The following is a 26016-nucleotide window of genomic DNA, read 5'->3' as shown; positions in this document are numbered from 1 at the left end:
CGCGTACATTCTTCTACAATGCATTTTTTTCGATTTCGTTTATAATAGTGTAGTGTTGGAGTAGTTTTCAACATTTTATTCCATTTTTTTCATTTACACATGTAGAAGACCGTTAATTCTATTGTTTTTTTTTCTTCGTCTCGCTTCTTTCTACGAATTCTCTTCAAACGTACAATTGTTGAAACAAAAGGTAATGACCGAGTAATTGTCGCCGTTCATTTGCTATTTCTTTCTCTCTCTCTTTCTCTATTGCTTTAAGTTCCGCAGATACGTTGCGGTATAGTGCAGCAACCCAAACAAAGGTATGTAAAGCATGAAGGAACATTAACCTTTTCGATACACGCCACACCTTGCTGCACACCAAAACTAGTCTCCAGGTAGAAAAACGTCGTCCAAAATATAGCAAACAGATAACAAGACTTTAAAAAAGGAAATAACGATCAAAATATAGTTACTCGAATAAGGCAGGGAGAAAGAGAGATGAGAAAGATAGTATCTACTAAAGATGCTGATGATTGCCTTACAGAAGGAAGAAAGCTTAACTAAATGCATACTTCAAAAACGAATCCTAAGGCGCCCAGGCCCCTTGCTAGTACCTCTGATTTCACGTGATTCATTATCCGACATCCAAGTGAAAAAAATAAGCTGTCTCCTACTGAGTGGAGATCGCGCGCTGCCCGCTAAAAACCGAGTTCTAGATTTGTATGCTTCATACTACCAACCCAGCGACGGGGTTAGTAGGCCTATCTCAATCATCAAGGAAGCCAAAGCCAGAGCAACCGTGACGGGAGTCTGGCTGCCTACTGTTGTGTTGTTGGTTGGCTCCCCTATATTCTATCCAGCGATGGAGGTAATTTGATTCGCGTACAAGCGCGTATTCGTTCCATTCAGATTAATTCATTGTTGATTTTCCGCGCTTCTTTTTCTAGCATTTTTGTTTAGTATGTCTGACTGGATTTCTTCATTTGCTTGCGTAATTTGTCCGTTCACATTTCAGTAAGAGCCGTGCCTTAATGTACACATCTCGTATCCTCTACACATACACAACGTGTATCCTCGCCGCACGGACTCTATTCTACTCTACGCTACACTACACCCTTAATCCACTATAGCAGCAGCCCTTTGCTGAACACTGCGCGCTCGCCTTAATTAAAGTATACTATGTACATGAGCGCAGGCACGCACGTGTCATGGGGTTTTGCGACGCTGCTCTCCTGCGCTCAAATCGCTGCAAATCGCAATTTAATTCCAGCGGAACAGCGCACCTTCACTGGGTGCACCTTCATGTTGCTGCTTTGCAACGGCAAAGAAAATGAATTTTATATGTACAACACAATCGTCTCGAACGTGCGTGTCTTTCGTGTGGATTTTCCGCGGACCGACGGACCAGCAACCCCAGAACGCGGTCAGCCGAATCTCTCCCATTTCCCTTAAATTCTATTTTTATTGGTTTCCTGCTGCTTCAATGACTATTTATATGTTTATGTTTATATATTATTTGCCATAAAAAAAAGACAGGACAGAGGAAACGACTACACCTAAACGGGTCTTTGCAGTTCCCAACGGAAAACCCTAAAACTCAAGGACAAAGTAACCTCGCTTAGATCCCGAGGTTCGTTTTGAATGGGATGGGTGCGCATACTTAAGTAGGCGGCGAGGGCAGACAGGAACCACTTGAAACTTAAAAATGCATATTGCAGTGCGTTGTTGGTTCTATGATTTTTCACAATAACAAAAAAACAAAAACAGATTTACATCATCGTCTTCGTCACCTTCAGCATCATGGCCGTCATTTCGACATCCGGACATTTCGAAATTCTTACCTAGGTATAGTAATCCCGCGCCCCGGACTGACTGCAAAATGCACGTCGACACCAAAAGACCAACTTAGATTGGGAACCGCAGTAGGGTTGGTGATTACTGTTACCAGGTTGCTTCGATTCTCGCAGCTCTGACACACACACACGTACACACGATAGGTTCATTGTTAAAAAGGGGAATCTCTTTATGGGCTTCTGATCGCGTGAATGCGTTGATGCCTCGGTTGATATTCTTATCAATCATCTACGTCAAGAATCCTATCGATGGTAGAATCCATTGCTGTTGCTCGATCCACCGGCACCAGCTCCGGACGACGATGACGACGCCATGTTGCCGCCACCTGATGAAGCCTCGCTGCGATAATGATGGTGATGATGATGATGAGCTTTCGCATGAAATCCACCGCCATTACGGCCACCGAAGCGTCGACCACCGTTACCGTTCCGAAATCCCTGCCGGTGGCCACCACCGTGGTAGTAACCCCCGCCAGCACCACCTCCTCGATGGTAGTTGTGATTATGGTTGCCGTACTGCTGCTGATTGCCATTGCGGTTGCCATTCCACTTCATACCACCACCGTTCTGGTAGTTTTGAAAGTGTTGGAACTGATTACCATGTTGGTGCTGATGTGAACCGTTGGTGCCGGCACCAGCAACACCAAGGTTCTTCACCTTCTTCGTACGACCACGGTCCATTTCTGTCTCGCGGTCGTCGGCGAGCTGACGTTTGCGTTCTTCGCGCCGCTCGTTCACCAGCTCCCGATCCATCTCCGTCTGCTGACCACCCCAGCTTTTCACCGGTGCACCGTAGCCTCGGTGAGAGTACTTTAGCAACAACTGCACGGCACTCGGTCCCGTATCTGAGGATGTACTGCCGTTACCAGCGCTGCTAGCGGCAGCAGCAGCGGCATTCGGAGGTGATGAAGACCGGCTTTTCACGCCATTACGGTGACCGTTCTTGTTACCGTTGTTGCTGGTGCCACCATTCGTTGCAAGCATATGTTGCTGCGCTGGGGAGGCAACCGGAGAGGATTCCTTCGATGAGCCAGCAGATTCACTGCTGCTGCCGCTGCTACTACTGCTACTCTCGGGATAGGTGGGTTTATCGTTCTCGCTACTTTTGGACACCTTCCAGGCACCGGCCGTGGTTTTGATGATCTGCGGTGAATGCGAGTGGCGGTCTCCATCATCATCCTCGTCATCATCATCATCTTCGTCGCTGCTACGACGCTTGAGCACCAATTTCCCGTTTTGCTGGTGCTGTTGTTGCTTAGCACGTTTAGTCCCGGCGGAGACTGCGGTGCATGTCTGATGCTGTTCCTCCTCCTCGCTGCTGCTGTTATTGGCATTATCACTATCGTCGTCGGTTTCGTACGGTACTAGGCTGATCGAGTTCGTACCACCATTGGCAACAACTGTCACTGGTTTACTGTTGCCAGGCCTACTGCTGCCATTGTTGATGGGACCGAGAGACAGCTTTGGTAACGAAGGCAGCTGTGTTGCTGTTGCTGCGGCTACTTGTGACGATTGCTTTGACCCGATTCCATTTAGTTTGGCAGTGTTGGGTGCTTGACCACCACCGACGGTGGGGCTTTGGGTTGTCGATTGAGACGTTTTAAGATGAATTTTGTTAGGATGACTTAACGGTGAGTTGATGACCGATTTGATGGGCGATGAAGACGGCGTACCGGCCGTCGATGGTGGCGAAAGTGAGGAGATGCACGATGATGCGGATGATCCAGGCCTAGAGGTGCCGGTCGCGCCTATCGTTGTTCCCTGGAGCCCCGGAGTTCCGCCCTTGGTCGAACTGCTCGTAGCGGCTGTGACTGTGGTAGCTGGAGAGGTTCCCGCTTGGTTGGAGGGGTTGTTGCCGCTGGTGCTGCTGGAGGACGGTAGCACGGGGCCAATAAATCCAGGCTTCGTGTCCAGCTTGCTCGGGAAGAGACCGCCAGCAGCAGATCCAGTGCTGCCGTTACCACTGCCGAGCACGCGAAGCGGCGACGGCGACGAATTGTGAGTCCCTTTTCGGGGCGTGCCGGTACTCCCCCCACCACCACCACCAGCAGTGGCACCAGCACTAGCACCGGCACTGGCATTCCCCGAGGCCAACGGTACGTTACCATTTGCAAGGGCTCCCATGGACGACAGTGTCACCGTACTGCTCGGATGGCCGGCAATTTGGTTGGCTTTCGTTGTGCCATTCAGCAGACCGACGGCCGCCCCGGCCGGACTGTCGAGCTCGTAGAACAGGATGTACGCATTGGTGCTCATAACGTTGTGCATGCCAACCGGACGCACGGAGCTATCATCGAACACGTGGTAGGCACCACCCTCGGTCTGACCGATGGCCGTATAATGGCCACAGTGCTGGCTGGTACCGAGGTGCGTTACCATCGAGGTCAATCGGTACGTTAGCTTTCCGGCACTGCTCGATCCACTGGTTCGCTGCTGCTGCTGCTGACTGGAAGATGATGAGTAGGGCGTCAAATCGAGTTGTGACCGTAGTTCGACGTGCTTGTTGATCTTTGTTCCATTTATGGTGAAGCGCTTTAGCTGCACACACAGCACGAATGGAGCACGCTCGAGCGAGAACTGTTTGGTTGCTGCCACTCGCTTCTTACATGCCTCGCAGTTGTAGCTCAGCTCTTCGAGCCGCTCGCGATCGAAGTACAGTTTGAGTGCCTCGTCGATCGAGTTCGCGCGCCGTATGTCGAGCAGCAGATCCTCGAAGTGCTGGAAGGTGGTCGAGATGTGGTGACACGAGAGACACTTGACCTCGGAGCGCAGATAACCACCAAGGATCTGGTTCAGCGGAGTAGTCTCCTTGCTGTACTGATCGAGCTCTTTGCTGTTTTTGTAACGCCCAAGGAACGACTTCTCCATCGCTTCCACCAGATAGCGCAGGAACTCGTGCGCATCCTCCTGGCGCCCCGGTACGAGGTGCTTGCAAACGAGCCGCAACTTCGAGTAGACCAGATGTGGCTTGATGGCGCTCTGGTTGCTCTGCGAGTCCAGCAAGGTTTTCGCCATCGCGCAAATAATGCAGCTTCCTCCGGAGCCTACATTCCCGATGACGGAGAAAACAAGGGATATAAGAAAAGTAGTGAGCAGGGAACAGGAAGCACTAGTCGGTGATACCGTACCTCCATCGTCACAGCGTGCACGATGCTGTACATCGGATACGAGCCAGTTCGCGATGGCCGGTACATGGAACAATGCCTGCAGGGTCGAATTGAGGTAGCAAGTGTTGCCCATGTTGATCATACCGGCCCCGACCTGCCACTTGCGACCGGTCGTTTTCCATCCGACCTGTACATTCTCCCTCGGGAAGAGGGTACGTTTCGGGGCAGGCAGTGATGCGCCGTCCTTTCCGGTGGCCGACGAGCCTGTACCAACGCCATCTAGTATGCAGCGGGATGATAAAAACGAGCACAAAACGCAATGTTAGCAACGAGAATAGTACGATGGTTCGATACCTTAAAGACTGCCGCAGCAGCTTTCTGCAGTGGATAACCGATGCGTAGAATTTATCATACAGCAGTAGCGCGATCCATTGTTGCTTCGTCCCGATAATTTCAAAGCCTGCAGTGCCTCGCCGAGAGGCTCCATTCGGCATCCCAAAAACACAGGCAAACGCAATGCGCACCGATAGCGATGGAGAAATGCGATCGAGGACTGCTAGGATGCAGCAAACATCCTTGGTACCTACCTTCGATGATCTGTGAAAGGCAAACACTGCTCGCCCGTCGTGCCTGTTGCCAGCGGCGAATCGTTTTCCGGCGCGCCGAAGACGACGTCCTGAGACTACTCCACACCGGTATCAGAATGCGTAGCACCAGCTGACAAAAGTAGCGCAGTTGGAGCTTAACTAAGCGCATAAAATGCATCGCGGAGCGCACAACAGAACGACACCACCTTCTTCCGCTGCAGCAGCTAGCAGCGACAGCGACATTAGGCGGCTCATTTTAGGACGTTCCCGACCCGCTGCACCACCACGCACTACGCCCCTTGCCCGAATCAACCAGAAAAGAGGCGCTTCTTCTCAGCGAGGTAATTGAACAAAAAGGGGGGAAACGATCCAAGGAATCGACGGGCGTGAGGACTAGAGCAGGTGTTTATTTCTGTCAAATCCCGTTCGCCTGGCCAAAGTTGAGGAGTCCACACGCGCTACCAAACTCGCCCAGGGATTATCGTTTTTGGGGTCATTAGGGATAGTTTCGTGGAGTTTAGGGGGTGGCGCAGTGCACGTCGGTCCTTTCGTCCGTGGGGGCTCGTTTTCCCGGTTAGCAGAGCCTCGCGCTGTTGCGGTAGGCGCCTCTCTTCTCTACCTTGATTCTATTATTGCGTCGCCTACTGCTACTGCTGCTACCGCTGCGGAGTTTTCCAGCGCCACCTGAGCTGCTCCAAGGATTTCCAACCACACACACCCGCTAGAGGCGCGAGCTACAAAAATAATTAAAATCCTCTGCTGCTGCTCCGCTGGGCAAAAAGCACACACACGCGATCCCCCACGCACACACGCACGATACACAGCACACACGTTACACCACTGCCTCTGCAGAACACTTCTGCCAGTGCAGCAACGACTTTTTTCCTTCCTCCGCCTGTCCCTGTCACTCTTTACCCGACAAGGCGGCCACACAGGAGGTGCTCGAACTTATTGCTGGCTGCGTACTCATTTTTCGAAAAATTCTAGCACTTTTACTTCAGGCGAGCAGTCGTGAAAGCGCGCGGGTGAGATTGAGGGGGGGGGGGGGGGAAGATGGATGGTTTAGAGGGGACTCCTCTCTTTCCCTAGCACACCCAGATTAAAAAAAGAAGAGAGACTCCCATACTCACTGTGGTTCGTGGGCCTTCCGGTGGGCGCCAATTTGTGGGGTGTGCCGGAAGCGCCATACTTTAGCGGACCGCTGCCACCGCCACCGTTCATCGCTTGTCCAGCGACGGCCGTGGGTATCTTCCCCATCATGCCCCCCGCCGTCGTCATCGATGACAGCTTGGGCGATGGATGATGCATCTGTTGTCCGGCGGTAGCACCGTTTGGCGGGCATCCACCAGAGGAGGGGCCACCAGCACCTGCTTCGCCACCGCCTGCTTCGTCCGATTGCGGTGCAGTCGCCTTCAGCACGATGTACTTGGATTTCAGCTTATCCAAGCTGGCGCTGTAACTGGGGCCTTCCTCGTATGCTATGGGCTTAACCTGCTGACCCTGGCGCAGCGACTGGCTGATGGTTTCGACCAGATCGTTCGCACCATCCGCGTCCTCCAGCTGCTCGTCATCGTTACCGTAGTTGCTACTCTCGAGCATGGCGCGCCGGAACAGCTTTCCACCACCAACACCCCCGTTCGCCGTCGATAACGAGCTGGAGGAACTGGTAGTGGGGGTTCCGCTAGGACCACCGCTGCTGCCGTTGACACCGTTATGGTTCAGCACGGAGAAGCTTGCTGCTGCTGTTGTAGAAGAGGAGGCGGTCGTCGCTCCAGTTGCTGCTGGGCGACCATTTCCCGCCGTTGTCGCGGCCAACGAGTCACGAATAGCTGCACTGACCAGCGGAGTCGAGTCGCACACCATTTGGATGGTGGGCATCGCCACACGTCGTCGTCGACGTCCCGCACGAACGCAAAAGATCAAACACCCGCCCCGTGGCGCGGTGCGGGGCGCCTACACACCAGCCTCTCCGCTAGGATTGTCCCGTCGCCGTCGTGGCACCAAAAGACAACACACGGTTTTCCGCCGTCGTCGTCGTTGTCTTCGCGCGGAAATCAGCAACGAAAAACCCGCCACCAGAAGAGCGGAGGGAGGGTGAACGGCGCCACTTACACTGAGGCCGTGAGTGAGGGCCGCGAGGTCGTCCGGAGGAAATGTCAAGTTTTTTGCCGGAATTCTCTCGCCACGAAATCGGCGGCCTGTCTGCTGCGGAACACTTCACAAAATAGGACACCGACCGGTGGGGAAGAGGGGAGGGCAGATGGGCCCGGTCGCACGACAGCGAGGTTAACAATTTACGAACCGGAGGGACCACAGAAAACGGACGACGGAGATTATTTTCTTCATCGTGCTGTTACCGCCGCTGCTTCTTGATTCTCCTTCGCTGTCACTTCTTCTTCACAGTCGCCGACACGCACACAGATGAATGCACCGTCCCGCAGCACACCAATACCAGAACAGATAACTTTCGGCCGGATACGGATGCGTGCTCCATGCGGTTCACGAGTGTACCGTTGGGTTTGTAAAGTAGTATTTTGCACTAATTTAGTAGTCCACTACTGCTCACCTAATTGTTTAATTCACTTAACGGTCCCAACAATTTTTGATCGAAAAAAAACTCATTTCTGCATGGGTTTTACTTCATTTTTTCTGCACTGGCCGACATGCCCACTAAACCAAAAGTAACGAACAGCAGGAGGAAAAGCGAAGGAGGGGGTGTTTGTTTGGCCTAATCGCAGCAGTAAAATCATCCGCAGCAGCGCCAGCAGAGCGATCCGGGGGTCGTGGCCAACAAATTTCGTGATGATCAAAGCGATTCTAGTGTTCAACAATCATGGGAAACCGCGGCTCTCCAAGTTCTACCAATACTTCGTATGTGGATTCAGCGGTTCCAGAACCGCACACCTTTTCAGCACATTCTGTGATTAATCGATACCGTTCTTTCGCTTTTTCTCTTGCTTCACTATCTCCATATGGGGGCGACAGAATGAAGATATGCAGCAGCAGATCATAAAGGAAACGTTCCAGCTGGTTTCGAAGCGGGATGATAATGTGTGCAACTTCCTCGAAGGTGGCAGGTTAGTTTGCTGTCCTTCGACTCGGGCCTCGACCACTGATCACCGCTTTTTGATTACAGCCTCATCGGCGGTTCAGACTACAAACTTATCTATCGGCACTATGCGACGCTGTACTTTGTGTTTTGCGTTGACTCGTCGGAAAGCGAACTCGGCATTCTGGATCTGATACAGGTGTTTGTCGAGACGCTCGACAAGTGCTTCGAGAACGTGTGCGAGCTGGATCTGATCTTCCATGCCGACGCGGTACACCACATCCTGTCCGAGCTGGTCATGGGCGGTATGGTGCTGCAGACAAACATGACCGACATCCTGGCACGGATCGAGGAGCAGAACAAATTGCAGAAGCAGGAGGCCGGCATATCGGCGGCACCGGCACGGGCCGTCAGCGCGGTTAAAAGCATGAATCTCCCTCAGCAGATCAAAGACATTAAGCTGCCGGATCTGCCGCAGGCGATCAAAGACCTGAAGTTCTGACCAAACCACAATTTCGACGCGTCGCTGCTCACCAAAATGGCCGCAGACTCTTCGTACATTCCCATTAGTAGCAGCTTGGAGGGGTTTAGCTTCGAGTGCTACCAGTCCGAGTACGTCGGCACGTCGGGTAGGGCCACCGATCGCGACTGTAGTGGCAGCGAGCGAAGCAACAGCGGGGCTCTGTCACCATCAAGAAGACATCTGCGCGATAGCCACCGGCGGACCAAACTCAAATCGTCCAAAACCCATCACCACGCATCGGCAGTTTCGCCGGTGCCGCGATCAAGTCTGCTCTCTGGCGCCGAAAGAACCAACGAAGACATATTCTAGCAGCAGCAGCAGGAGGAATAGTAGGGTAGCAGTAGTACGAGGCGTTGAACCACATATTCTACAATCTTATTCGGTGCTTAAGGCCCCCCCCCCCCCATTCCTCCCCCGCCCGACGGTTCCATCTCCGGTTCGGTCGACGTTTGCCACGCAAATGCAACGCATTCCGGGATGGAATTGCAATTTTCTGTTAACTTTTTTAAGCGTGCTCTATTGTCAGTTATTTGAGTTGCGAGCTCAAACGAGATTTATTGCGAAATCAGCATTAAACTTTAAAGAAAAAACTTGAACCTCTTCGGATGATTTCAGTGAGAAAAGACGTGATCGTGTTCCAGCGAGTGTCGCCAATCGTTCAGCCCGTTCCATTTCGTGGCACAATTCGTGGCGCTCCGGGGTGGTTAATTAAAACGGAAAAAACAAAAAAACGAGTTGGAAATCCCGGAAATAATTCCAGCAGAATTCCAACTGCTCGAATGGCTTATAAACAGGATTCAGGAGTCGAAAGTTCCGCGGCGCGACGGTATTTCGAACTCCTCAACCCACAGGTATGTAAACCACGACAGTGATGATCGATAAAATATGAGCCTTTTGGCCACAAAAAATTTGAAGCAAAAAAGGGCTACAACCCTGTGCCGTTGTTGTGCCGTGCTGCAAAAAGTGGGGGTTTTTAACTCTTTTTAACAAATTTTCGTAAATTTCGTGATAACAACGAGGGTTCGTGAAAGGTGATAAGAAAAAAATTAACTCTTTTGCAACTCCCACCTTCGTGCCGGCCGGGAAAGTGAAAGAACCTGCCTCCAGGCTCACGGCAACGTCCTGCAAAGGCGACACCAAGCCACACTTGATTTTGGTCTTTCGGTTAGTGCGGTTCTGAAAAAGTCGTTTCGCTCTTGCAAGTCCGTATTCTTCCTCCAGTATCTAATTCTGCGTATCCCGGGGAGTTTTCGACGGACTCACGCCAGAGCAACCTCTGGCCAGCAAAATTTGTTATTAATTTCCACGGTGCGTGAATTGATGAGTAATAGACGGCAGTTACAATTAGTGGAACCGGTGCTCCGCCTCGTTCCTCCCGGTGATCGCATCATCGCTAGAACGCCCAGAACAGACCGGCTGGGCTCTTCAGTGTGCTTGAGAAGGGAACCGTCGTGCATCTCGAATTCGGAGGAATGCAGTAACGGTTGGAACAGAGAAGAGAAGAGGGGACGAGCGACGGTAAACTGTGTCTGTCTACGCCTACAAGAAACCCTGCTGGAAAAGCGGAATAGTTCTCCAGGTCTCCAGTTCCGCTTTCACTACATCGACCTGTGCACACCTTTCTCGGACAGGATTCGCAAGGACGAACGGGTGTACAGGGATCCGGATTTTGAGCCTCCTTCTCTTCCTCCTCCTCCTCCAGAGTCCGGTTTTCTGGAGCGGGTGGGGGTTCCGGGACGACAGAAAACTCGTTTAGCGAGCAGCATCGCGGTCGTTGTCTCGCGTGCGTGCGAGAGCGAGAGAGCGGTACGCCGGTTGAGCGAGACGGCGTCGTTGGTTGAGCAGAAAAGAGAGAAAAAATGACTCGACTCGCGCGCTCTCTCCTTGGCTTCTTTCGCACGGATAGCGCCATCTCACTCTAGCGTCGCGGGAATGGCTCTGTGTGTGTGTTTGTGTGCTGGTGGATGATTTGTCGCGTTTGTGTTGTCCGCGGTTTGAAGCGGCTGTTGCTTTCCACCGTTGCCGCTGCCGGAACAAACGACATTTTTGGACGGTAGAAGAAGCAGCGTCTCGGGAAAGTATCGGCATTCGGCCGTATCTAGAGTGTCCTTTTGCAGGTTGTTAAGACTATTTAACGCTAATGGGGATCGAACTACAAACGATAACAAAACGGTTGGTGATCGCAGTTCCTTTTTGTGGGATTCAAAAAAGGATGCATTTTTCTCTCGTGTTCCTTTTCGTTGCACATCCCCGTTCCTCTTGAAAGTGCATCTCTCGGGTGCATTCTGGCCATTGTGTACGTGTGCGTGTTTGTGCATCTTCTGCCCGAGAACCGGAAAGCAGCGCTACGCGACGCCGCGTCAGGTACGGAAAACGAATTCGTTTTCCAAATAATCTTCTGCTTCGATCGAACCCGAACCAGTGCTGTCTGCCGCTGGTGGAAAGAAGGACGGCCATCCCGACGGTCTGCAGGTTTTTCTGTTTGCTTGTTTTGATGTTACGATGGTGTGGGATCGACGATCAATGAGCCCTGTGCCGGAGCCCTCAACGTGAAGTGCCTGTGCGTGAAAGGAAGGAATCGCAAAAGGGTTGGAATGGCCGCGCGCGACGCCGCGAAACGCGATGAAAAGAGGAACCGTGAAATGATAGATCGTCGGACGCACGTCGCGACAGCCTGGCAGTCATGTGTGCGTGTGGTTACCACCGTTACTGCCGTGGTGGTTGTGGTCCTTCGCTGTGTCGTCGTCGCCGTCGTCGTTGGCTCTGGAGAAAAGTGCCCAAAAAGCAGCAAGGTGCGTCCGCCGGCCCCGCAGCATAAAGAGCCAAAGAAGGAGGAAGCGAAAGGGCACCTAGGCACACGACTACCCTCTGGCGTGGCGAGATGCGCTCTGCAGCTGTTGACAAAACGGGCCAGAAATGTTGGATTATGCGGGATTCAGTCGAAGCTGGCTCGCTCCTCCGATGGATAAGGATGCAAACTGTCCTGGATAAAGTTAAAAAATGGCTATCCTCATATCCTTGCTGTTTTCTATTTCAGTACTTCTCCTCACGGTCAAGTCTAATATCCAGGACTAACAAATGGACGACGGGTGTGGGGCAGGTGACTAATCCGTTCCGAAGCCCTCCGGTTCTCCTTGGGTCTCCTTGTTCCGAATTCTTTGTCACGACAAACACGCACACATATACACCAGGATTTTGTACCACTGTCCCCACCGACTGCATCTTGGGGAGGAGAAAAAGGGTTGTCTTCTGGTCGAACCACACACGTCTCTGTCCCATCCAAGGCGCCGCTACCACAGCCCAAAATCGGGGGCTCCTCCTGCAAGAGCCTGATGCGCGAAAACTTTCGCTAACGATCACGACACGAGCCCTCCCCACTATTGTCACCCGGGCGCTGTGATCCCCGCGCGACGGCAACGACGACGGTGACGTTGAGCAAAACCAGCGGACACGGCTCGACGGTTCAGCATACGGCAAAGTGCAACGTGACCGAGCAGTTGTGTTGTCGTCACCACCGGTACGCACGAAGCCAGAACACACAAGACAGAGGAACAGTGGGTATCCGCGATCGCGCGAACCGTGTATTCCGTGAGTGTGCCCAAGGAGTGCTGTGCGTTGTCTGCCGCGCGTCTACCAGCTCCCTGCTCTGGTGTCCATCCTTTTTGTTCTGGTTTTTTTTTTAGCTGGAACAGAACCCATTACCCCCTTTTCTCTTTCTCTCATTTAATTAATCAGCTATTTGTTTTCCTAAATTTAGTAAATTGTTTGTGTGTGCGCCGTGTGGAGAATAAATATCGAGCAAATACCGGAAGGCCCCAAGGCAATCTGCGAAATGAAATAGTGAGTGATAAGTGAGCAAACAAAGCAAACCGCTGTTGCAGTGCAGTTTGCAGTGAGTGTGCATGTTAGTGAGTGAGTTGTGACCTAAATCGTGTGTAAATCGTAGTTGCCAAAAGCCATATTTATAAACTCTGCGACCAAGCGAATCCCTCGAACATCATCCCATCCAGTGTGTAGTGTCCATCGATCCATTTTCATCCACCCTTCATCATCATCGGCGTCGTCGTCGTTGTCCGTAGATCAGCGTGAAGCAAGTGAAACAACAGGCGCCACCATAACCGTCACCACCGCCTCCACCATCATGGCCGAGGATCTGCGGGATCGCAATGACCCGGAGCTGAAGTATCTGTCGGTCGAGCGGAACTCGTTCAACGATCCGGCTACGCAAGCCGAATGGACACAGAAGCGGCTCGTCTGGGTGCCCCACGAATCACAGGTGAGAGCACATACAGGTCCGGGGGATCAGCATTTGTTTAACCAAATGGGGAGATGGGCCCGACCCGAGGAAAGCACTAACGTAATCCCTCTCCACGAATGAGTCATATTTTTTAGCGAATTCCGCTTCCAACACGAAATCACACCAAGCATGAATCACACTCCTGGTTTCTACTCCCGACCACAGCGTGTTTGGATCGAAAATCCCGGATGATGAAGAGAGGTGCGAACGTGGCTGGCTGCATATGCTGGATAAGTGTTTCATTTGGAAAAGATCTGAATCATGCCCCACCTTTGTCTGTTTGGTCACACTACTTGAGCGCTTCGCGGACATTGCACATTCCCGGGTGGTGTTGTTAGTGTCACGCGATAAGCTTTCTTGGAAATTGATAAAACATCCCTGGCCATTGGAAAGAGGACCATTTCAACACCCGGCCACAGGGCCGGCTGGAGTGTGGATCATTCCGGTGCTCTGTAAGGATAGGGAGGAGGAGAGGATTGGGTTGTTGTTTTGTAGCGGAAGCAGCCGTCAGACCGCGCGTTCCCTAGGGAGCGAGAAAGAGGGTGTGTGTGTGTATGTGGCCATTTGTGCACCCTCTTATCAGTTCCGCCGCTGCGTTCCGTTTTGTGATCGAAGCTGGCCGCTCGATGACCGGATGGTCTTTGGTTTTTTGGCGAGTTGGGAGGGGATGGCAGCATAGTTGGCGTTGGCAAGATAAGATAAGATAGGATATAAACGCGTTCTGGCCTCATCGGCCTTTTGATGGTTGCGTTTTCGGATGCCACGACGAACGACGAGAACCGAGCGAGTTGAGTACGGTTTGATTGATATTCGATGAAATGATGGTTCCGATGGCGGTGTGTCGTCGTCCCGCTGCACGGTGACGTGATGTTGCTAAATTGGAATATGAATGTTTGATAAGGTCTCTAACCGTAGCTCTCCGGCACGGCACGCATGGATGTGTGGAGAACCGGAAAATTCGCCGGCTCGACGGGGCTGCGTCTGTTTAGTCGTTCGTGTTGGTGTGTTCGATGCTTCGGTTGCTGATGCTGATGCGGATGCCATGTGCCAGCAGTTTTCCGCATGGATTTTCGTACACACGCGGCAACGGCCAGACAGAGACGGATGTGTGCGTGCGCCAAGACCGGCGAGAGAAACCACGCCGCTTACTTGCCATTCTTACATTGATTGCTCCTCGCCCCCCGACTTCTCGCGACTTGGAACCCTTTTTCTGCTAGCACTCGATGAGTCTGTGTGTGTGTGTGTGTGTGTGTGTGTGTGTGTGTGTGTGTGTGTGTGTGTGTGTGTGTGTGTGAGTTGGCCAATGCTCTTGTTTGGCCAACCACCGCCCTGCATCCGAGTTGCATATCTTCTCTCTGGCTTCTCCGCGGGGCGATGCACCATCAACGTCGCGCGCATAAGCTCTTTGGTGTGGTATGTCTTGAGTTCTTAATGCCGGTAACCGCCACGCCATGATGGGGGAGGGGGGGGGGGGGGGGTTACTGCCACCACCATTACACCACCCTCACCCTGGTGAAGACATTGACCTGAGCGAGAGAGAGAGCCCGCACTCAGCGGTGACGGCAATGATGCTGTTGTTTGGTTTCAGTATCGCTTCTCGATTTCAAAGCCAAGAAGCGAGCTTCTCCAGCTACGACGACCGCCGACAAAGTTGCATTGGATCAATATTCTTCTTTGAATTCGTTGCTCTCCTCGGAATGAAAAAAGAAAAAACACAAGAAAAGAATTCCATTTGGACACGTCGCCGCCAAGGATCAACAAAATACACAATCTGGTGTGTTGGTCTGGTGTGTTTGCGTTCTCGGCCTTTTAAATTTTAAAATGTCGATTCCTTGATGCTTCCTCGTTCTTTCTTTCTTGAGACATAATCATTTTTCGGTCTCCGATCTGGCAGCGCATTAACATTAGTATTATTGGGGCCAAGAGTCAGTAGATGACGTCACCTATCCATGTTGATCCACGGCGATCGTCGCTCGTTACATGCGCGCACTCGCGATCGCTGATAAAAAAAAGTGTAAGTTGCCATGCCGCCATTTCGCTCTTGCGCGGCTTCGTTTCCCGTTCGTGCGCACGCACGGCCCTGCACTAAGCTAAATGAGAAGCGAACCTTCTTCCCGTTTTTACTTTTTCATTTGACCATCATGCTCTTGGTGGTCCTCCCTCGTAAAAGGTCCAAAGACTGACCCCCAACCCAAACGCTCTGGTGAGTGGTGGATAGCAACAGGGGAAGGGAAGCGCATGATGGCAAAAAGTAAATAACTGTTTTTAAAGTAAACATTTTGAGCAAAAAAAACTGCTGAAAAGATAACGACGACCGGTTGATGGTACGCTGCTGCGTCTGGCTTTGGAGTGCCGAGAGGGATCACGCACACATCGGCCACAGCAAGCCTCTGGTGTGGCCTGGGCCAACGCCCCTGTAAGTGAAGAGGTTTCAGAGGGTGAGCTGAGCATGATCATGATGATGATGATGATGATGATGATATTGTGCTGCCACCAGCCGGGTTTTCCAAGAAAAGTTTTCACGAAAATTTCCTCCCGACAAAAAAAAAACACAAACCCCAGATATTATCGAGTGCGATCGTCATCATTTCCGCTGGTTCGCTAGTGGTGACTAAGCTTGTGGATGGGAAAGAGGTCTCCCCTTCCCTTCCGTGAGGTGGTAGCCATGATGTACCACATCCATCCGGCCTAGGCCAGGGATCGACGGTGAAACAAATGAATATCTACGCTAACGAAACCAAACCGTTTTGTTTTGGTTGTTTTCTTTTTTCTCTCGATGATCACGGCGAGAGAGGATCATCTCATCGGCTGGTTTCGTGAGTTGCGTTATCTGCGCTGCATTTCGATCGGAACGCGAGGAACATGCCCCGGTTGGACGTGTTGTTTGCTAAATGTGGCAGGAAACGACCCATGAGTCATTTGTCCTCGCACTGTCCGGTTCGTCCGGTCGACCGTCTGGAGCACAGAAATATCATTAGCATGTCGAGTCCAAGTTACTCCACTCCTTCGTGAAATGAAATCATCGTTGTGTTGCGTTTTGATAGATCAAAGTGTAGAAGATCGATGAGATTGACCTACGACGTCCCAGTCCCTTGTCTGGAAAAAGTCTTCTCAAGATTGCGAGAGGCCGAGTTCGTGAAGAAAGAAGGGACCATCGAGCTGCGTAATCAACCACCCCGACCGCTGGGGCTAGTATCGCGCCCGCCAAGGCCACTCGAGTACTTATGTTGCGTCCTTGGTACACGATCGCGGCGCCACCAAGCAATGTGGCGAGGAAGCGCGGAAACGAGAAGAGTGCTGCTGCCCGTGCCGTCACCGGAGAACGTGCTGAGTTCGTTTCTAAAGCTCCAAGCACCCTGCTGCCTGCCTGCCTGCCTGCCTGCCTGCCAACCTTGTTGTTGGCAATCTCTGCTGCTGTCTCCTCGCGCCGTTGATGGCGTCGACGATGGACGGTCGCGCTGGGGACGGGGACACGCCGCCGCCGTTGACGCTCGTCCAAACCGAAACCGAACCTAAACCTTACCATATACGGTCAACGTAGTGGCCGCAGTTTCCCTCGCGAAGAAAACCTTGTTTCGAGCTGATGATCGAGAGTGGTGTGATCGGTGAGGGAGGAAAGATAGGCGAGAAGCGGACACGCGGGTAAACCGGACTCTCCGTTGTGTACGCGCCGCCGATGTAGGTCAGCAGTGCCGTATGTACCATCAATCCCTCTCATCCCTTTGCCTCTGCCTACTGTGACTGGATGCGCAATACGCGAGGGATACTCGAAATATGCACGGCCTCCGCGATCGCTTCCAATCTTCAAAGTGTGTCCGATCGATTAGTTGCACTAACGGCCAAACGCCTTCCTAAACAACAATTGAATTCTAATCTTTTTTCTCCTTCTCCTTCTCTTTATCTTTCTAGGGCTTTGTTGCCGCGAGCATCAAAGGCGAACGGGGCGATGAGGTCGAGGTGGAGCTTGCCGAAACCGGCAAGCGCGTTCTGGTACTTAAGGACGACATCCAGAAAATGAACCCGCCCAAGTTCGACAAAGTCGAAGATATGGCCGAGCTGACGTGCCTGAACGAAGCGTCCGTCCTGCACAACATCAAGGACCGATACTACTCCGGACTGATATATGTAAGTAACACCGCGATGTGCGCGCGCTCTGCCCTTTTCCAACGGACGCCAATCGGTGACACTCACCGTACACGATTGGATTTACTGTTCTTTTGCTCGACTACTCATAAGAGGACGTCGTTAACCACGAGCAGCGGCCATCTTTTGGGCCCTGGCCGGGGCCTCGTGAAGGCTCGATCGATGTGCCACCAATTTTTGTCGAAGGCAACGGCTTCTCTGGGTTACGTGAAGCAACGGAGACAAGACGATCGGCGAGCGAGTGAGTGCGCGAACGAACGGGCGAATGGTGTGCCATTGGGTTCCTTTTTTGGTTGTGCCACCGTTGCCTTATTGGGTTGACTGTGTGGCGGTTGTTGTTGGTCCGCGCTGGCGCTGGATCCGCGGTCGCGCCAGCGACACAGAGGCTGGTTCACCATTTTTGGGAGGCAAAGAATTTATGAGAACAACCTTACCTCACCTCGAATCATGGACGGACAACACACTAGTGTGAGTGTTGAGTAACCTTTTTGGTGGCTACTCGTTTTCGGGGAGATGGGGAAGGAGAGGACAAAAGAGGAGCGAAAGGTCACTACGATCTCCGCTGCCTGCTCTCTTTCTCTCTCTACGCTCGGTTTCCGATGCTTCGCAGGTAAGCTGCCGAAGGAATGTCTCCAGGAATGCATCCATCTTGTGTGGCTCTTGGTGAAGGTGCAAAATCGCACAATTTAAAGCACTTTCTCCTCAATGCAATGTTCAATCGGCTCTTCATTGTTCGTAGTTTATTGCGCTACGCTTTACGCAATGGCCACCAAACGGCCAGAGAGAGAGAGAGAGAGAGAGAGCGATATGAAGAGAGACATCGGTAATTGTGTCGCTCCTGTCAATCATCAATCAATTAAGGACCTGCTGTTGTGTAGTGCCGAGGAAGGGGTAAAATAAATAAACGCGGACACACACCGTCAAGCCAAAAGCGAAATCCTGTTTCTGTTTCGCTGATCTGTACTTAGGGTCAAGAGTGCTCATTCGACAATGACATAACAGCAGAGATTCGCGTAGTAACACCGTAGCAACCAACCAACCGGTCATAATCAAGACATCGAGCGCCAAGGACGAAACTATATAGGTTCCTTTTTAATTCCAGTACTCGGTATTGCATCAGTACTTATCTCACGAGACTTTTAGTCTGTTCAAATATGATGAATGCTGCGATGGTTACCACTCTTAGCAACCATTATATAGTGTCACATCCCGTTAATTTCTGTTTTAAACCTTCCGGTTGTGCAGAATGGGCGTGATTGGCCTACCTTAAAAGGCAGTGACATTCAATCGAAAATTACTAAATCACCGATCGACTGTGGTGTAACGTCTGATAAGTGAGTTCCTCGCTGATTAAAGTATAATTTCATTCGTCCTTTTAAAGCTTGTCCTTTCCATGTCGCTTTCACTGCGTTTGTGCTATTGAGGTTCAACTGTTGTTAATGTCTCGCCCAGTAAGCTTACTGCTCCTCGGGTCAACCTCTCCCACCCTCTAGAGACATTCGGTTTGATTTGGTTAAACATGATCCGGTTTTCGTAACGCCAGCCACATCCCACAAGCGGGATTTATGAATTTATGACTGTCGGAAGCCTCCGATTTTCCCCGGTGGTTGGCCCACGACGACCGTTGGAAGGGAAGAGAGAGAGAGAGAAAGAGAGAAGGAGATCATAGAAAGTAGCAGTCAGTCAACCACCGCCAGCATCAATTGCGGGGTGTGTCGATTTGAATACGTCCATTCGAACAATACACACATAAACACATGCACTCCCTTCCCCTCCTTTGCATCTGTAACCCATTTTCCGGCGTTCGGTTGGTTCGACTTGTTCATCACTGACTTGCTCTGGCAGGCGACGGACGGTGTCAGTGGGTGTCATCGGTGGTCTCTTCTTCCACAACATGTGTGATTCATGATGGTATACCGAAGCGTTGTCGTGGCGGTGGCGTCTGTGTATTCTGTGCCGTGCGACGGATGAACCACGACCGCATTTACATCCGCAAAATGTGGAATCATTCGGAACGATCCATGAATGACGATCACGCAGCATCACACAGGGTGGTTAGTAGGGCCTGAATCGAAGATGAAAGAAGTGAAGCCGTGCCCTTCCCACGCACGCACAGACCGGACTGGACCACATAAACCACCGACACAGTCAAAGCGAGGGCCGTACGCGCGCGCGCGCGCGCGAGAATCTCGTTTAAAATCAATCAATTTGCGCGACGATCGACCACCGGTGCTGCTGCTGCCGACCGCCGCTGATCCATTTCACATCAGCACAGGAAGAGAATGCGCCAACACGGCCGCAGGAGAGCAGCCGGTGTTGGCAGGTTGGCTCCACTGATCGCCATCTTGGCGTGATCGTGCTGTGGCGTGGTGTGGCGTGGTGTGGTGTGTACCCACCATTCCCACGTTTGGTTGTTGGTCTTGTTAGGCACACCTACACCACACGCGCGCTCCGTTTGGTTCGCGTTTCCGCGTTGTTTGCCGCCACACAACAAAAGCCGCCGCCGCCGCTGCCACGCCACCGCATCGCCCACAGAGAGAAAGAGAGAGAGAGAAAGAGGGATGATGATGACAACGACGACGACGACGACAGGGCTAACCGTCGTTTGCGTGCCGCGCAATTTAAATAATGTGCGTCCACGGTTAATGTATTCCCGCATGCTCTAGGCTCTCCGCTGGTGCTGCTGGTAATTATTTAATCACTGCCACCGTGGCGTTGTCCCCACATACGCACGTGCATGGGTGTGTGCGTGCTCCTCCACTCTTGACACTAATTTTGTGGGGTTCAACTTGAACTTTAAAATTGAAATTGAATCCGAGTAGCCGTCGAGCCCTCCGAGTGCGTCGAGTGTTGTCGAGTAGCAGTTCGAGGGCTTAGTAGGCCGATGCGAAGGAAGTGAGAGAGGGAGGGTTAGGAATTTCTTATCTGCCGCTGATTGCGTCCACCTCTACCACTCATCACTGCGCCACCGCTGGTGAGGTAGAGTAATGAGTCAACGCTACGAACGCGAAATGCCGTGGTATATGATGCTTTGCGCCGCGCGCGTCTCTTTGTGCCGCTGATGACAAAGAGCCCTCGATGACGTCATGCACTGCGCAACATATTTTGTTGGGTTGCTGGTGATGGTCGTCCAGCCAGCCAGCCAGCCAGCCAACCGGCGGTGTGGCACTCTAGACATTCATTCTTGGTACGAAAGCGAGAGAAGCGCAAGTTCAAGTTGCCAGAGTTTATTAAACTCTCTAGACGGTGCGCCCGATCCTCTACTACTTCCGTTTCTTATCGGTTGACTTCTGTGTTTCGTTCTTCCACTGTGTGTATCAAATACCGAAAGCGCGCATATGGAAAGCTGACAAGACGACGGGGGCTTGGTGACATTGGTGATGCGAGCTACATTCGCCCTAGCGCACCACATACCCGCATTGCATGGAAGGTTGATAGCGATAGGAGGTTATGCTTCAACGCACACGCCACGCCACGCCAGTCGCAACCAGTTGCATGCGCGAGTGTGTGTTTGTGCGCTGGGGGTGGTGGCGACGCTGTTGACTATATTTCTTGCCCCTATTCCAGTTCACTCGTCTGTCTGGCGATGCATCCGGAGGAAGGAAATAAGATCGCACTGGCCTGAACAGTCATCGCAATCAGCAGGAATTGAAAAAGAAAACTCTGGATTCCCAATACCACACTCTCCCATCTCCACCACGCCCAGGATCATGTCTCATCAGTATTCTGTCCGATGGCGCGAATCATCCGCAGCAACGCGCAACGCACGCCGCGATATGATCAGTGATCGCGTTTCAACCAGACCTGTTGCCTGGAGCAAGAGAAGACACCTCACAATCAGCAGCAATAGCAAGCCTTTGAACGCACAGCAAAGACGGGCGCGCGTTCAAGAGGAGATGATCATTCCAGAGGCCTTTGAGCTTTGAGCGAGGTGGCTCAACCACAACCATTGGTCCTCATGGGGCGTGGTGCGTGCGTGCTTTGCATGTTTGCACGCAGAAATCGAGCATCACGGCGAGTCGCCATCGTTTATCGTCTGGCAGTGTTGTCGTCCAGAATCATCGCACGCTTTCGACGTCATACGGACGGGACACGTCAGCAATGTAAGAATGGCGGGCGATTGTTTTAGTTTCGCTTTGCCACAAGCAGCACACACACACACACACACAAACCCCGCCACAGCCCAGAACTTTTCCTCCACTCCGGTGCTGTGTTGTTGTCAACTTCGTTTGTTTGCAGCACTCTCAGCAAAACGTCGGCCCTTGGTTCCGAGGAATGTCTTTCGAAGGCGAAGTACCGTCATCGTTTTGCTATGCTGCATGCTAGTGGAACGTTAGAACCTCTGGAGTTCTTAATGCTAACCAGCTACTCCCGTGCACTCCCTTTCGCTCTCTTTCTATCTATCTCTACGGTTGATTGAACATTTTGTGGTTTTCCTTCTCCTCTTCCTCTTCCTAGGGATACTAATGGTCTCACTAGTGGCATCAGAAGCAACTTACCTCATTTGCATCGTACCCAATGCTAGTTCTGCTTCGATTGGCCATATTCGGATCGGCCACGACATTAGATATAGGGATGACGGCGCGCAGCCTCTGACTCAGCCTCACGGTGCGATACGGCTAACAAACGATCAATCCGGAGGAGTGTCCGATCTCAAACGACCTCCCGAAAGTCACGTTGCGAGTGAGTCTCTGGTGTGAAGCTGCGATACTACCATGATGGTGGACACCGATGGTACTCTGGTTATGATTAGTGTTCAGGCCTCCAAGAAAACAATGCAGCTGCCGCTGTAACCTACTTGGCTGGCGGCGGGGCGTAATCGAATATCTTCATGGACGGACGCATTCTATTGTGCGCGTTTGCACCAGAGATCAGCCTTATGCTCTGAGAATGAGAGAGAGAGAGAGAGAGGGAAAGAGAAGGAGAGGAGGCTGTCTTGCTAATTTTGGAAGTGTCCCACTTTGCAGCTCACTCGAGGCGGTTGGTCAGTCTCTCCGCGCCCGAGAAACACCTTGAGCGGCGCGCTGACGGCTTGCTGAAAGGTCTTTCAGTTATTATGCTCGAGCAGTGGACACCACCTAATGCCTGCTGAAAGCTCAAGTTTTCGCGTCACTTGGCATGATGGGAAGAAGGAATGCTGCGGCCGCCACACTTGAGAGACGAGGTGACGAGATGATTTGAGCAGTGCGCTTTTGTTGTACCTTTCGGCCATTTGATTGATGATGGACGCGATCACACTCGGCACGCGATAACCGTACGTGCGTGCGTGCGTCCGCCGGTGATCTACGTGTTAAGTACATTAGCGGCTATTTTAACTCGCCTCCCAGAGGGTGCTCCATATGTCCAAAGAAATGTATTCGAGCCGTCATGTCCTGGTCACTCCACCATCTGCTGGATCCCCGGTGGCAGTTTCGATTTCGCTGAAAGGCATCATTTGCTTTTTAACCATAAATGGAAGCAAATCCGTTTACGGCACGCATGACGTTGTGGCGCCATCATCATCATCATCATCACTGACTGGCGGTTGGCTGATCATACTTCATGCGATCGCGCCTTTCGTTCAAGCGAAATCCTTCAAACGGTTTTTTGTCTGCATTCCCGCGAGTGCAGCAGCAGTAGCGTGTGCATGCATGCATGCATGATCGATCCATCTGGCGCATGTGTTCTGCACTCCTACTGCACTCTCCTGGGAACAGTATCGTATCCCTCCGATGGTGATGGTAGTAGTCATATTGCGTTGAACGGTCTAAAGCTGACCTTCCGCCGCATGAGAGAGGACCGCCACACGGAGCAGCCAAGGGGTGAGGAAAGGTGATCGTGTTGTAGGTCACGCACACACGGGGCACAACACGATTGTGTAGAGGCCAGCATTTCTCGCGATCGCACGATCGCGCACAAACCAGCGCCCGTTTTGGTTGATGTTATGATGTTACATCCAAAAATGGCAAGTCCGCGTATAGTTCGCGATCGCGGGGTGCCATACTGCCGTGGCAGCCATGGCAGCAGCAGCAGATTGTGGCGCCAGGCGACTTGGCACGGTGGCCGGACTGTGGCAGGTGGAAACCGTCCCGCTCTGGTGTCTGGTGATTCATGTTTGTTGCTGCTGCTGCTGACACACTTATGTCAGGCCGGCCCGTGAAAGCATTCCTTTCCGCCGTTATTCAGGAGTCGGTCAATTGCTGCATCGTCGGGGTTTCCTGGCGTTGCTACGATGTCCTGCTACTGCTGCTGCTGCTGCTATTGCTCGTCGGTGACCATTTCCGAGTGCAGCAAACACCCCTTAAGAGCCTTACATGGCGTTTCGCGTTTCGCTACTAATCGGTTGCTGCGTGTTGGTTCCTGTACTTAATGCACACTTCATGCCCACACCTATCACACACCGCGGTGTGTCCGTGTGCTAATCCTTCCACTTCCACGGCACCCTGATTAGAGAATGAAGGGGCGAGAACGAGGGCCCGTTGTGGGGGTCCGTGAATCCAATCAACGTTAAACGGTCTTTGTAATCCAATGCTACTCCTTCATGCCGTCCCTTCAACTAGGAACCGGTGCATAAGCCCCGGTGCATGGTTTGAGAACAATCGGCTGTTGGCTTCTTCTCTTTTCCTTGTTCTTCTTCGGGACTTGTTGCACTCGATGCTCCAAGGCGGGTGGCGGCGTTATTAACCTTCAATTGTCACTACTCAACTCAACGCGCCCGGTTCGGTTGACCCCGAGTGTGCGAGTAAATATCATTTAGCGCGGCATCATCATCATCATCGCCGCACACCCCAAGAATAGTAAAGGGTTCGCCGAGACGCCGAGCAAGAAGACAGCACAGCGCAGCGCAGCGTAGCGCGGCCATTAAAGACAGACCACAGACCAGTCAGGCTTGCGTCATTGCGTTGCACAGCACCACCACCACCACCACCACGACATGACGGCGGTTGGCGGTCAGCCATCCGAGATCGTGATGGCGACCGACCCGTGTGCATCCTTCTCCATTCCAGAGCTCTGGCGCCGCGCTGTTGTGGTGCAACAACTTCGCTTCTTTGTTCAGACGGTTTTGATCCAGACGAACCGTGATAATGAAATATTCAACGAAGAATCACTGCACGCAAGTTCCCTGCATCACTGGTGGTCGCGAGATCGATGTTTAATAGTCGTCAGCTAGCGCAACACCAACTACACGTCACGCCATACTCCTTCTACGGCTTGGATCGGTTTCGTTGAGGCCAATTGAAGCTCGTTGACGCACAATTTTCTAGTCGCGTTTCGATGATGATCAATCTGTCTGTGTATCATCACATACGAACACGAACGTGGCACGCACAACCGCGTCATCCTATGGGCAGTGTTCCGTCTTCGATTTGTTGATATCTTATTGGATTGATATGTGTGGAGCAAAAGCATGCCCGGATAACGTTTGCCAACTGACACAAACCGGGTCGTCACGGTGTCCCTCCCCTCATAAGCCAATCATCCGCAACATTACGTCAGATTCATTCATCCGCCATGTTGCGGGCATGTTTGGTCGTTGTCTTTTCCCTCAAATAGCCGGAGACCTCTTTGTTTGACCTGGCAAACAAACACAACACATACACACGACCACGTGAAGGACCTTTACGCGAACCGCCTCAACGGTCCAGGGTATCGAGTGCGGCCAAAACAGATACAAACAGAGCGTATCCAATCGAGCTTCTTCGTCGTCGCATTCCTCCAGCTTCGAAGCACCCCTTCTTCTTCTCCTGTGTGCCAGCGAGGCACGGTTGTCAACGGACAGCACTCATCGACCGATGAGTCACCATCTGACGGGAGGAGCGACGTGTTTGAAATGTCCAAATGCTGCTTCAGCAACCAACGAAACCGAGAACTCCTGTTGATCTCTCTCTTTCTCTCTTACCTACTTAACATCGGCTACGATGTAAGCAATGGTGCGATCATCTAACGATCATCGCCGCACCACAAGGTTGTTGTGGTGATAGTTAATGACCAGATGGAGACTCGTTGAGATGAGTCTACCGATCGATAGAATTTTGCATTCCAGCCAAGGAAAGCAACATTCCTCCTCAACCGCGCAAGGCTAACCTTTCTAGTTGATCATCAATTACTCGCTTAATTTCCTTGGTTCACTTGCCGTGAGTAAGGGGAGGAGACCTTGCCATGTCTTCTGTTCCAGTCGAACCGAGCCCGTCAGGCCACACTACTGCTCTTGCTCTTGGAATGCTGAACACACGTGCTTGGAATTACTAATGGTCGGTGGTGTGTTCGCGGGATCGGATCTTGGAGAGGAAACTTACAAAAAAAAAACACCAAAACCAACCAAGACCGCAAGCAGCGGCGGCGGCGATCTTAATAGAGATGCGTACACGTTCTAACGACCGGAACTGTGGGGAGCGGGGTGAGGGTCGCGCTAGGGCGATGTTTCTTTCTCTCGCGATCGCTGCGAATGGTTGATGATGTTGGTGGTGGTTGTGTTAGTGATGTTGCTGGTGATGG

At 52.1% G+C, this 26016-nt stretch overlaps 3 protein-coding genes across 5 annotated transcripts in view; 2 read left to right on the top strand and 1 right to left on the bottom strand.

Moving 5' to 3' along the window:
- Positions 1–73: 73 nt before the first annotated feature.
- On the bottom strand, positions 74–7964 carry LOC125955263 (ubiquitin carboxyl-terminal hydrolase 36). Of its 2 annotated transcripts, none has more exons than XM_049686326.1 (3): positions 6660–7964; positions 4964–5221; positions 74–4879 (listed from the first exon to the last, which is right to left on the bottom strand). In XM_049686326.1, the coding sequence occupies exons 1-3, from the start codon at positions 7405–7407 to the stop codon at positions 2079–2081; spliced, it is 3807 nt and encodes a 1268-aa protein (XP_049542283.1). In that variant the 5' UTR covers positions 7408–7964; the 3' UTR covers positions 74–2078. The 2 variants fall into 2 exon arrangements, with proteins under 2 accessions (XP_049542283.1, XP_049542284.1); XM_049686327.1 differs by lacking the exon at positions 6660–7964 and adding an exon at positions 5530–6627.
- An 18-nt stretch (positions 7965–7982) lies between these two features.
- Positions 7983–9713, top strand: LOC125955323 (AP-3 complex subunit sigma-2). Its single transcript, XM_049686441.1, has 4 exons — positions 7983–8046; positions 8212–8400; positions 8515–8606; positions 8666–9713. Exons 2-4 carry the CDS (start codon positions 8332–8334, stop codon positions 9078–9080), a joined length of 576 nt encoding a protein of 191 aa, XP_049542398.1. The 5' UTR covers positions 7983–8046; positions 8212–8331; the 3' UTR covers positions 9081–9713.
- A 1854-nt stretch (positions 9714–11567) lies between these two features.
- Positions 11568–26016, top strand: part of LOC125955253 (myosin heavy chain, non-muscle) — a 34639-nt gene continuing 20190 nt past the window's right edge. The window contains exons 1-3 of one of the 2 annotated variants that reach the window (XR_007469092.1): positions 11568–12689; positions 12859–13377; positions 17308–17523. Coding sequence is in view for 1 of the 2 variants with exons in the window: in XM_049686301.1 (XP_049542258.1) it covers positions 13243–13377; positions 17308–17523 (351 nt within the window). In the remaining variant the exon portion in view is untranslated. The remainder of the gene's footprint in view (positions 12690–12858; positions 13378–17307; positions 17524–26016) is intronic. The other variant, XM_049686301.1, reaches the window with a different exon arrangement.

This window comes from Anopheles darlingi, chromosome 3 (genome assembly GCF_943734745.1).
Source record: "Anopheles darlingi chromosome 3, idAnoDarlMG_H_01, whole genome shotgun sequence".
Lineage (NCBI taxonomy): Eukaryota > Metazoa > Arthropoda > Insecta > Diptera > Culicidae > Anopheles > Anopheles darlingi.
Note: the sequence above shows the minus strand (reverse complement) of the source record. Positions and strands in the feature narration are given on the sequence as shown.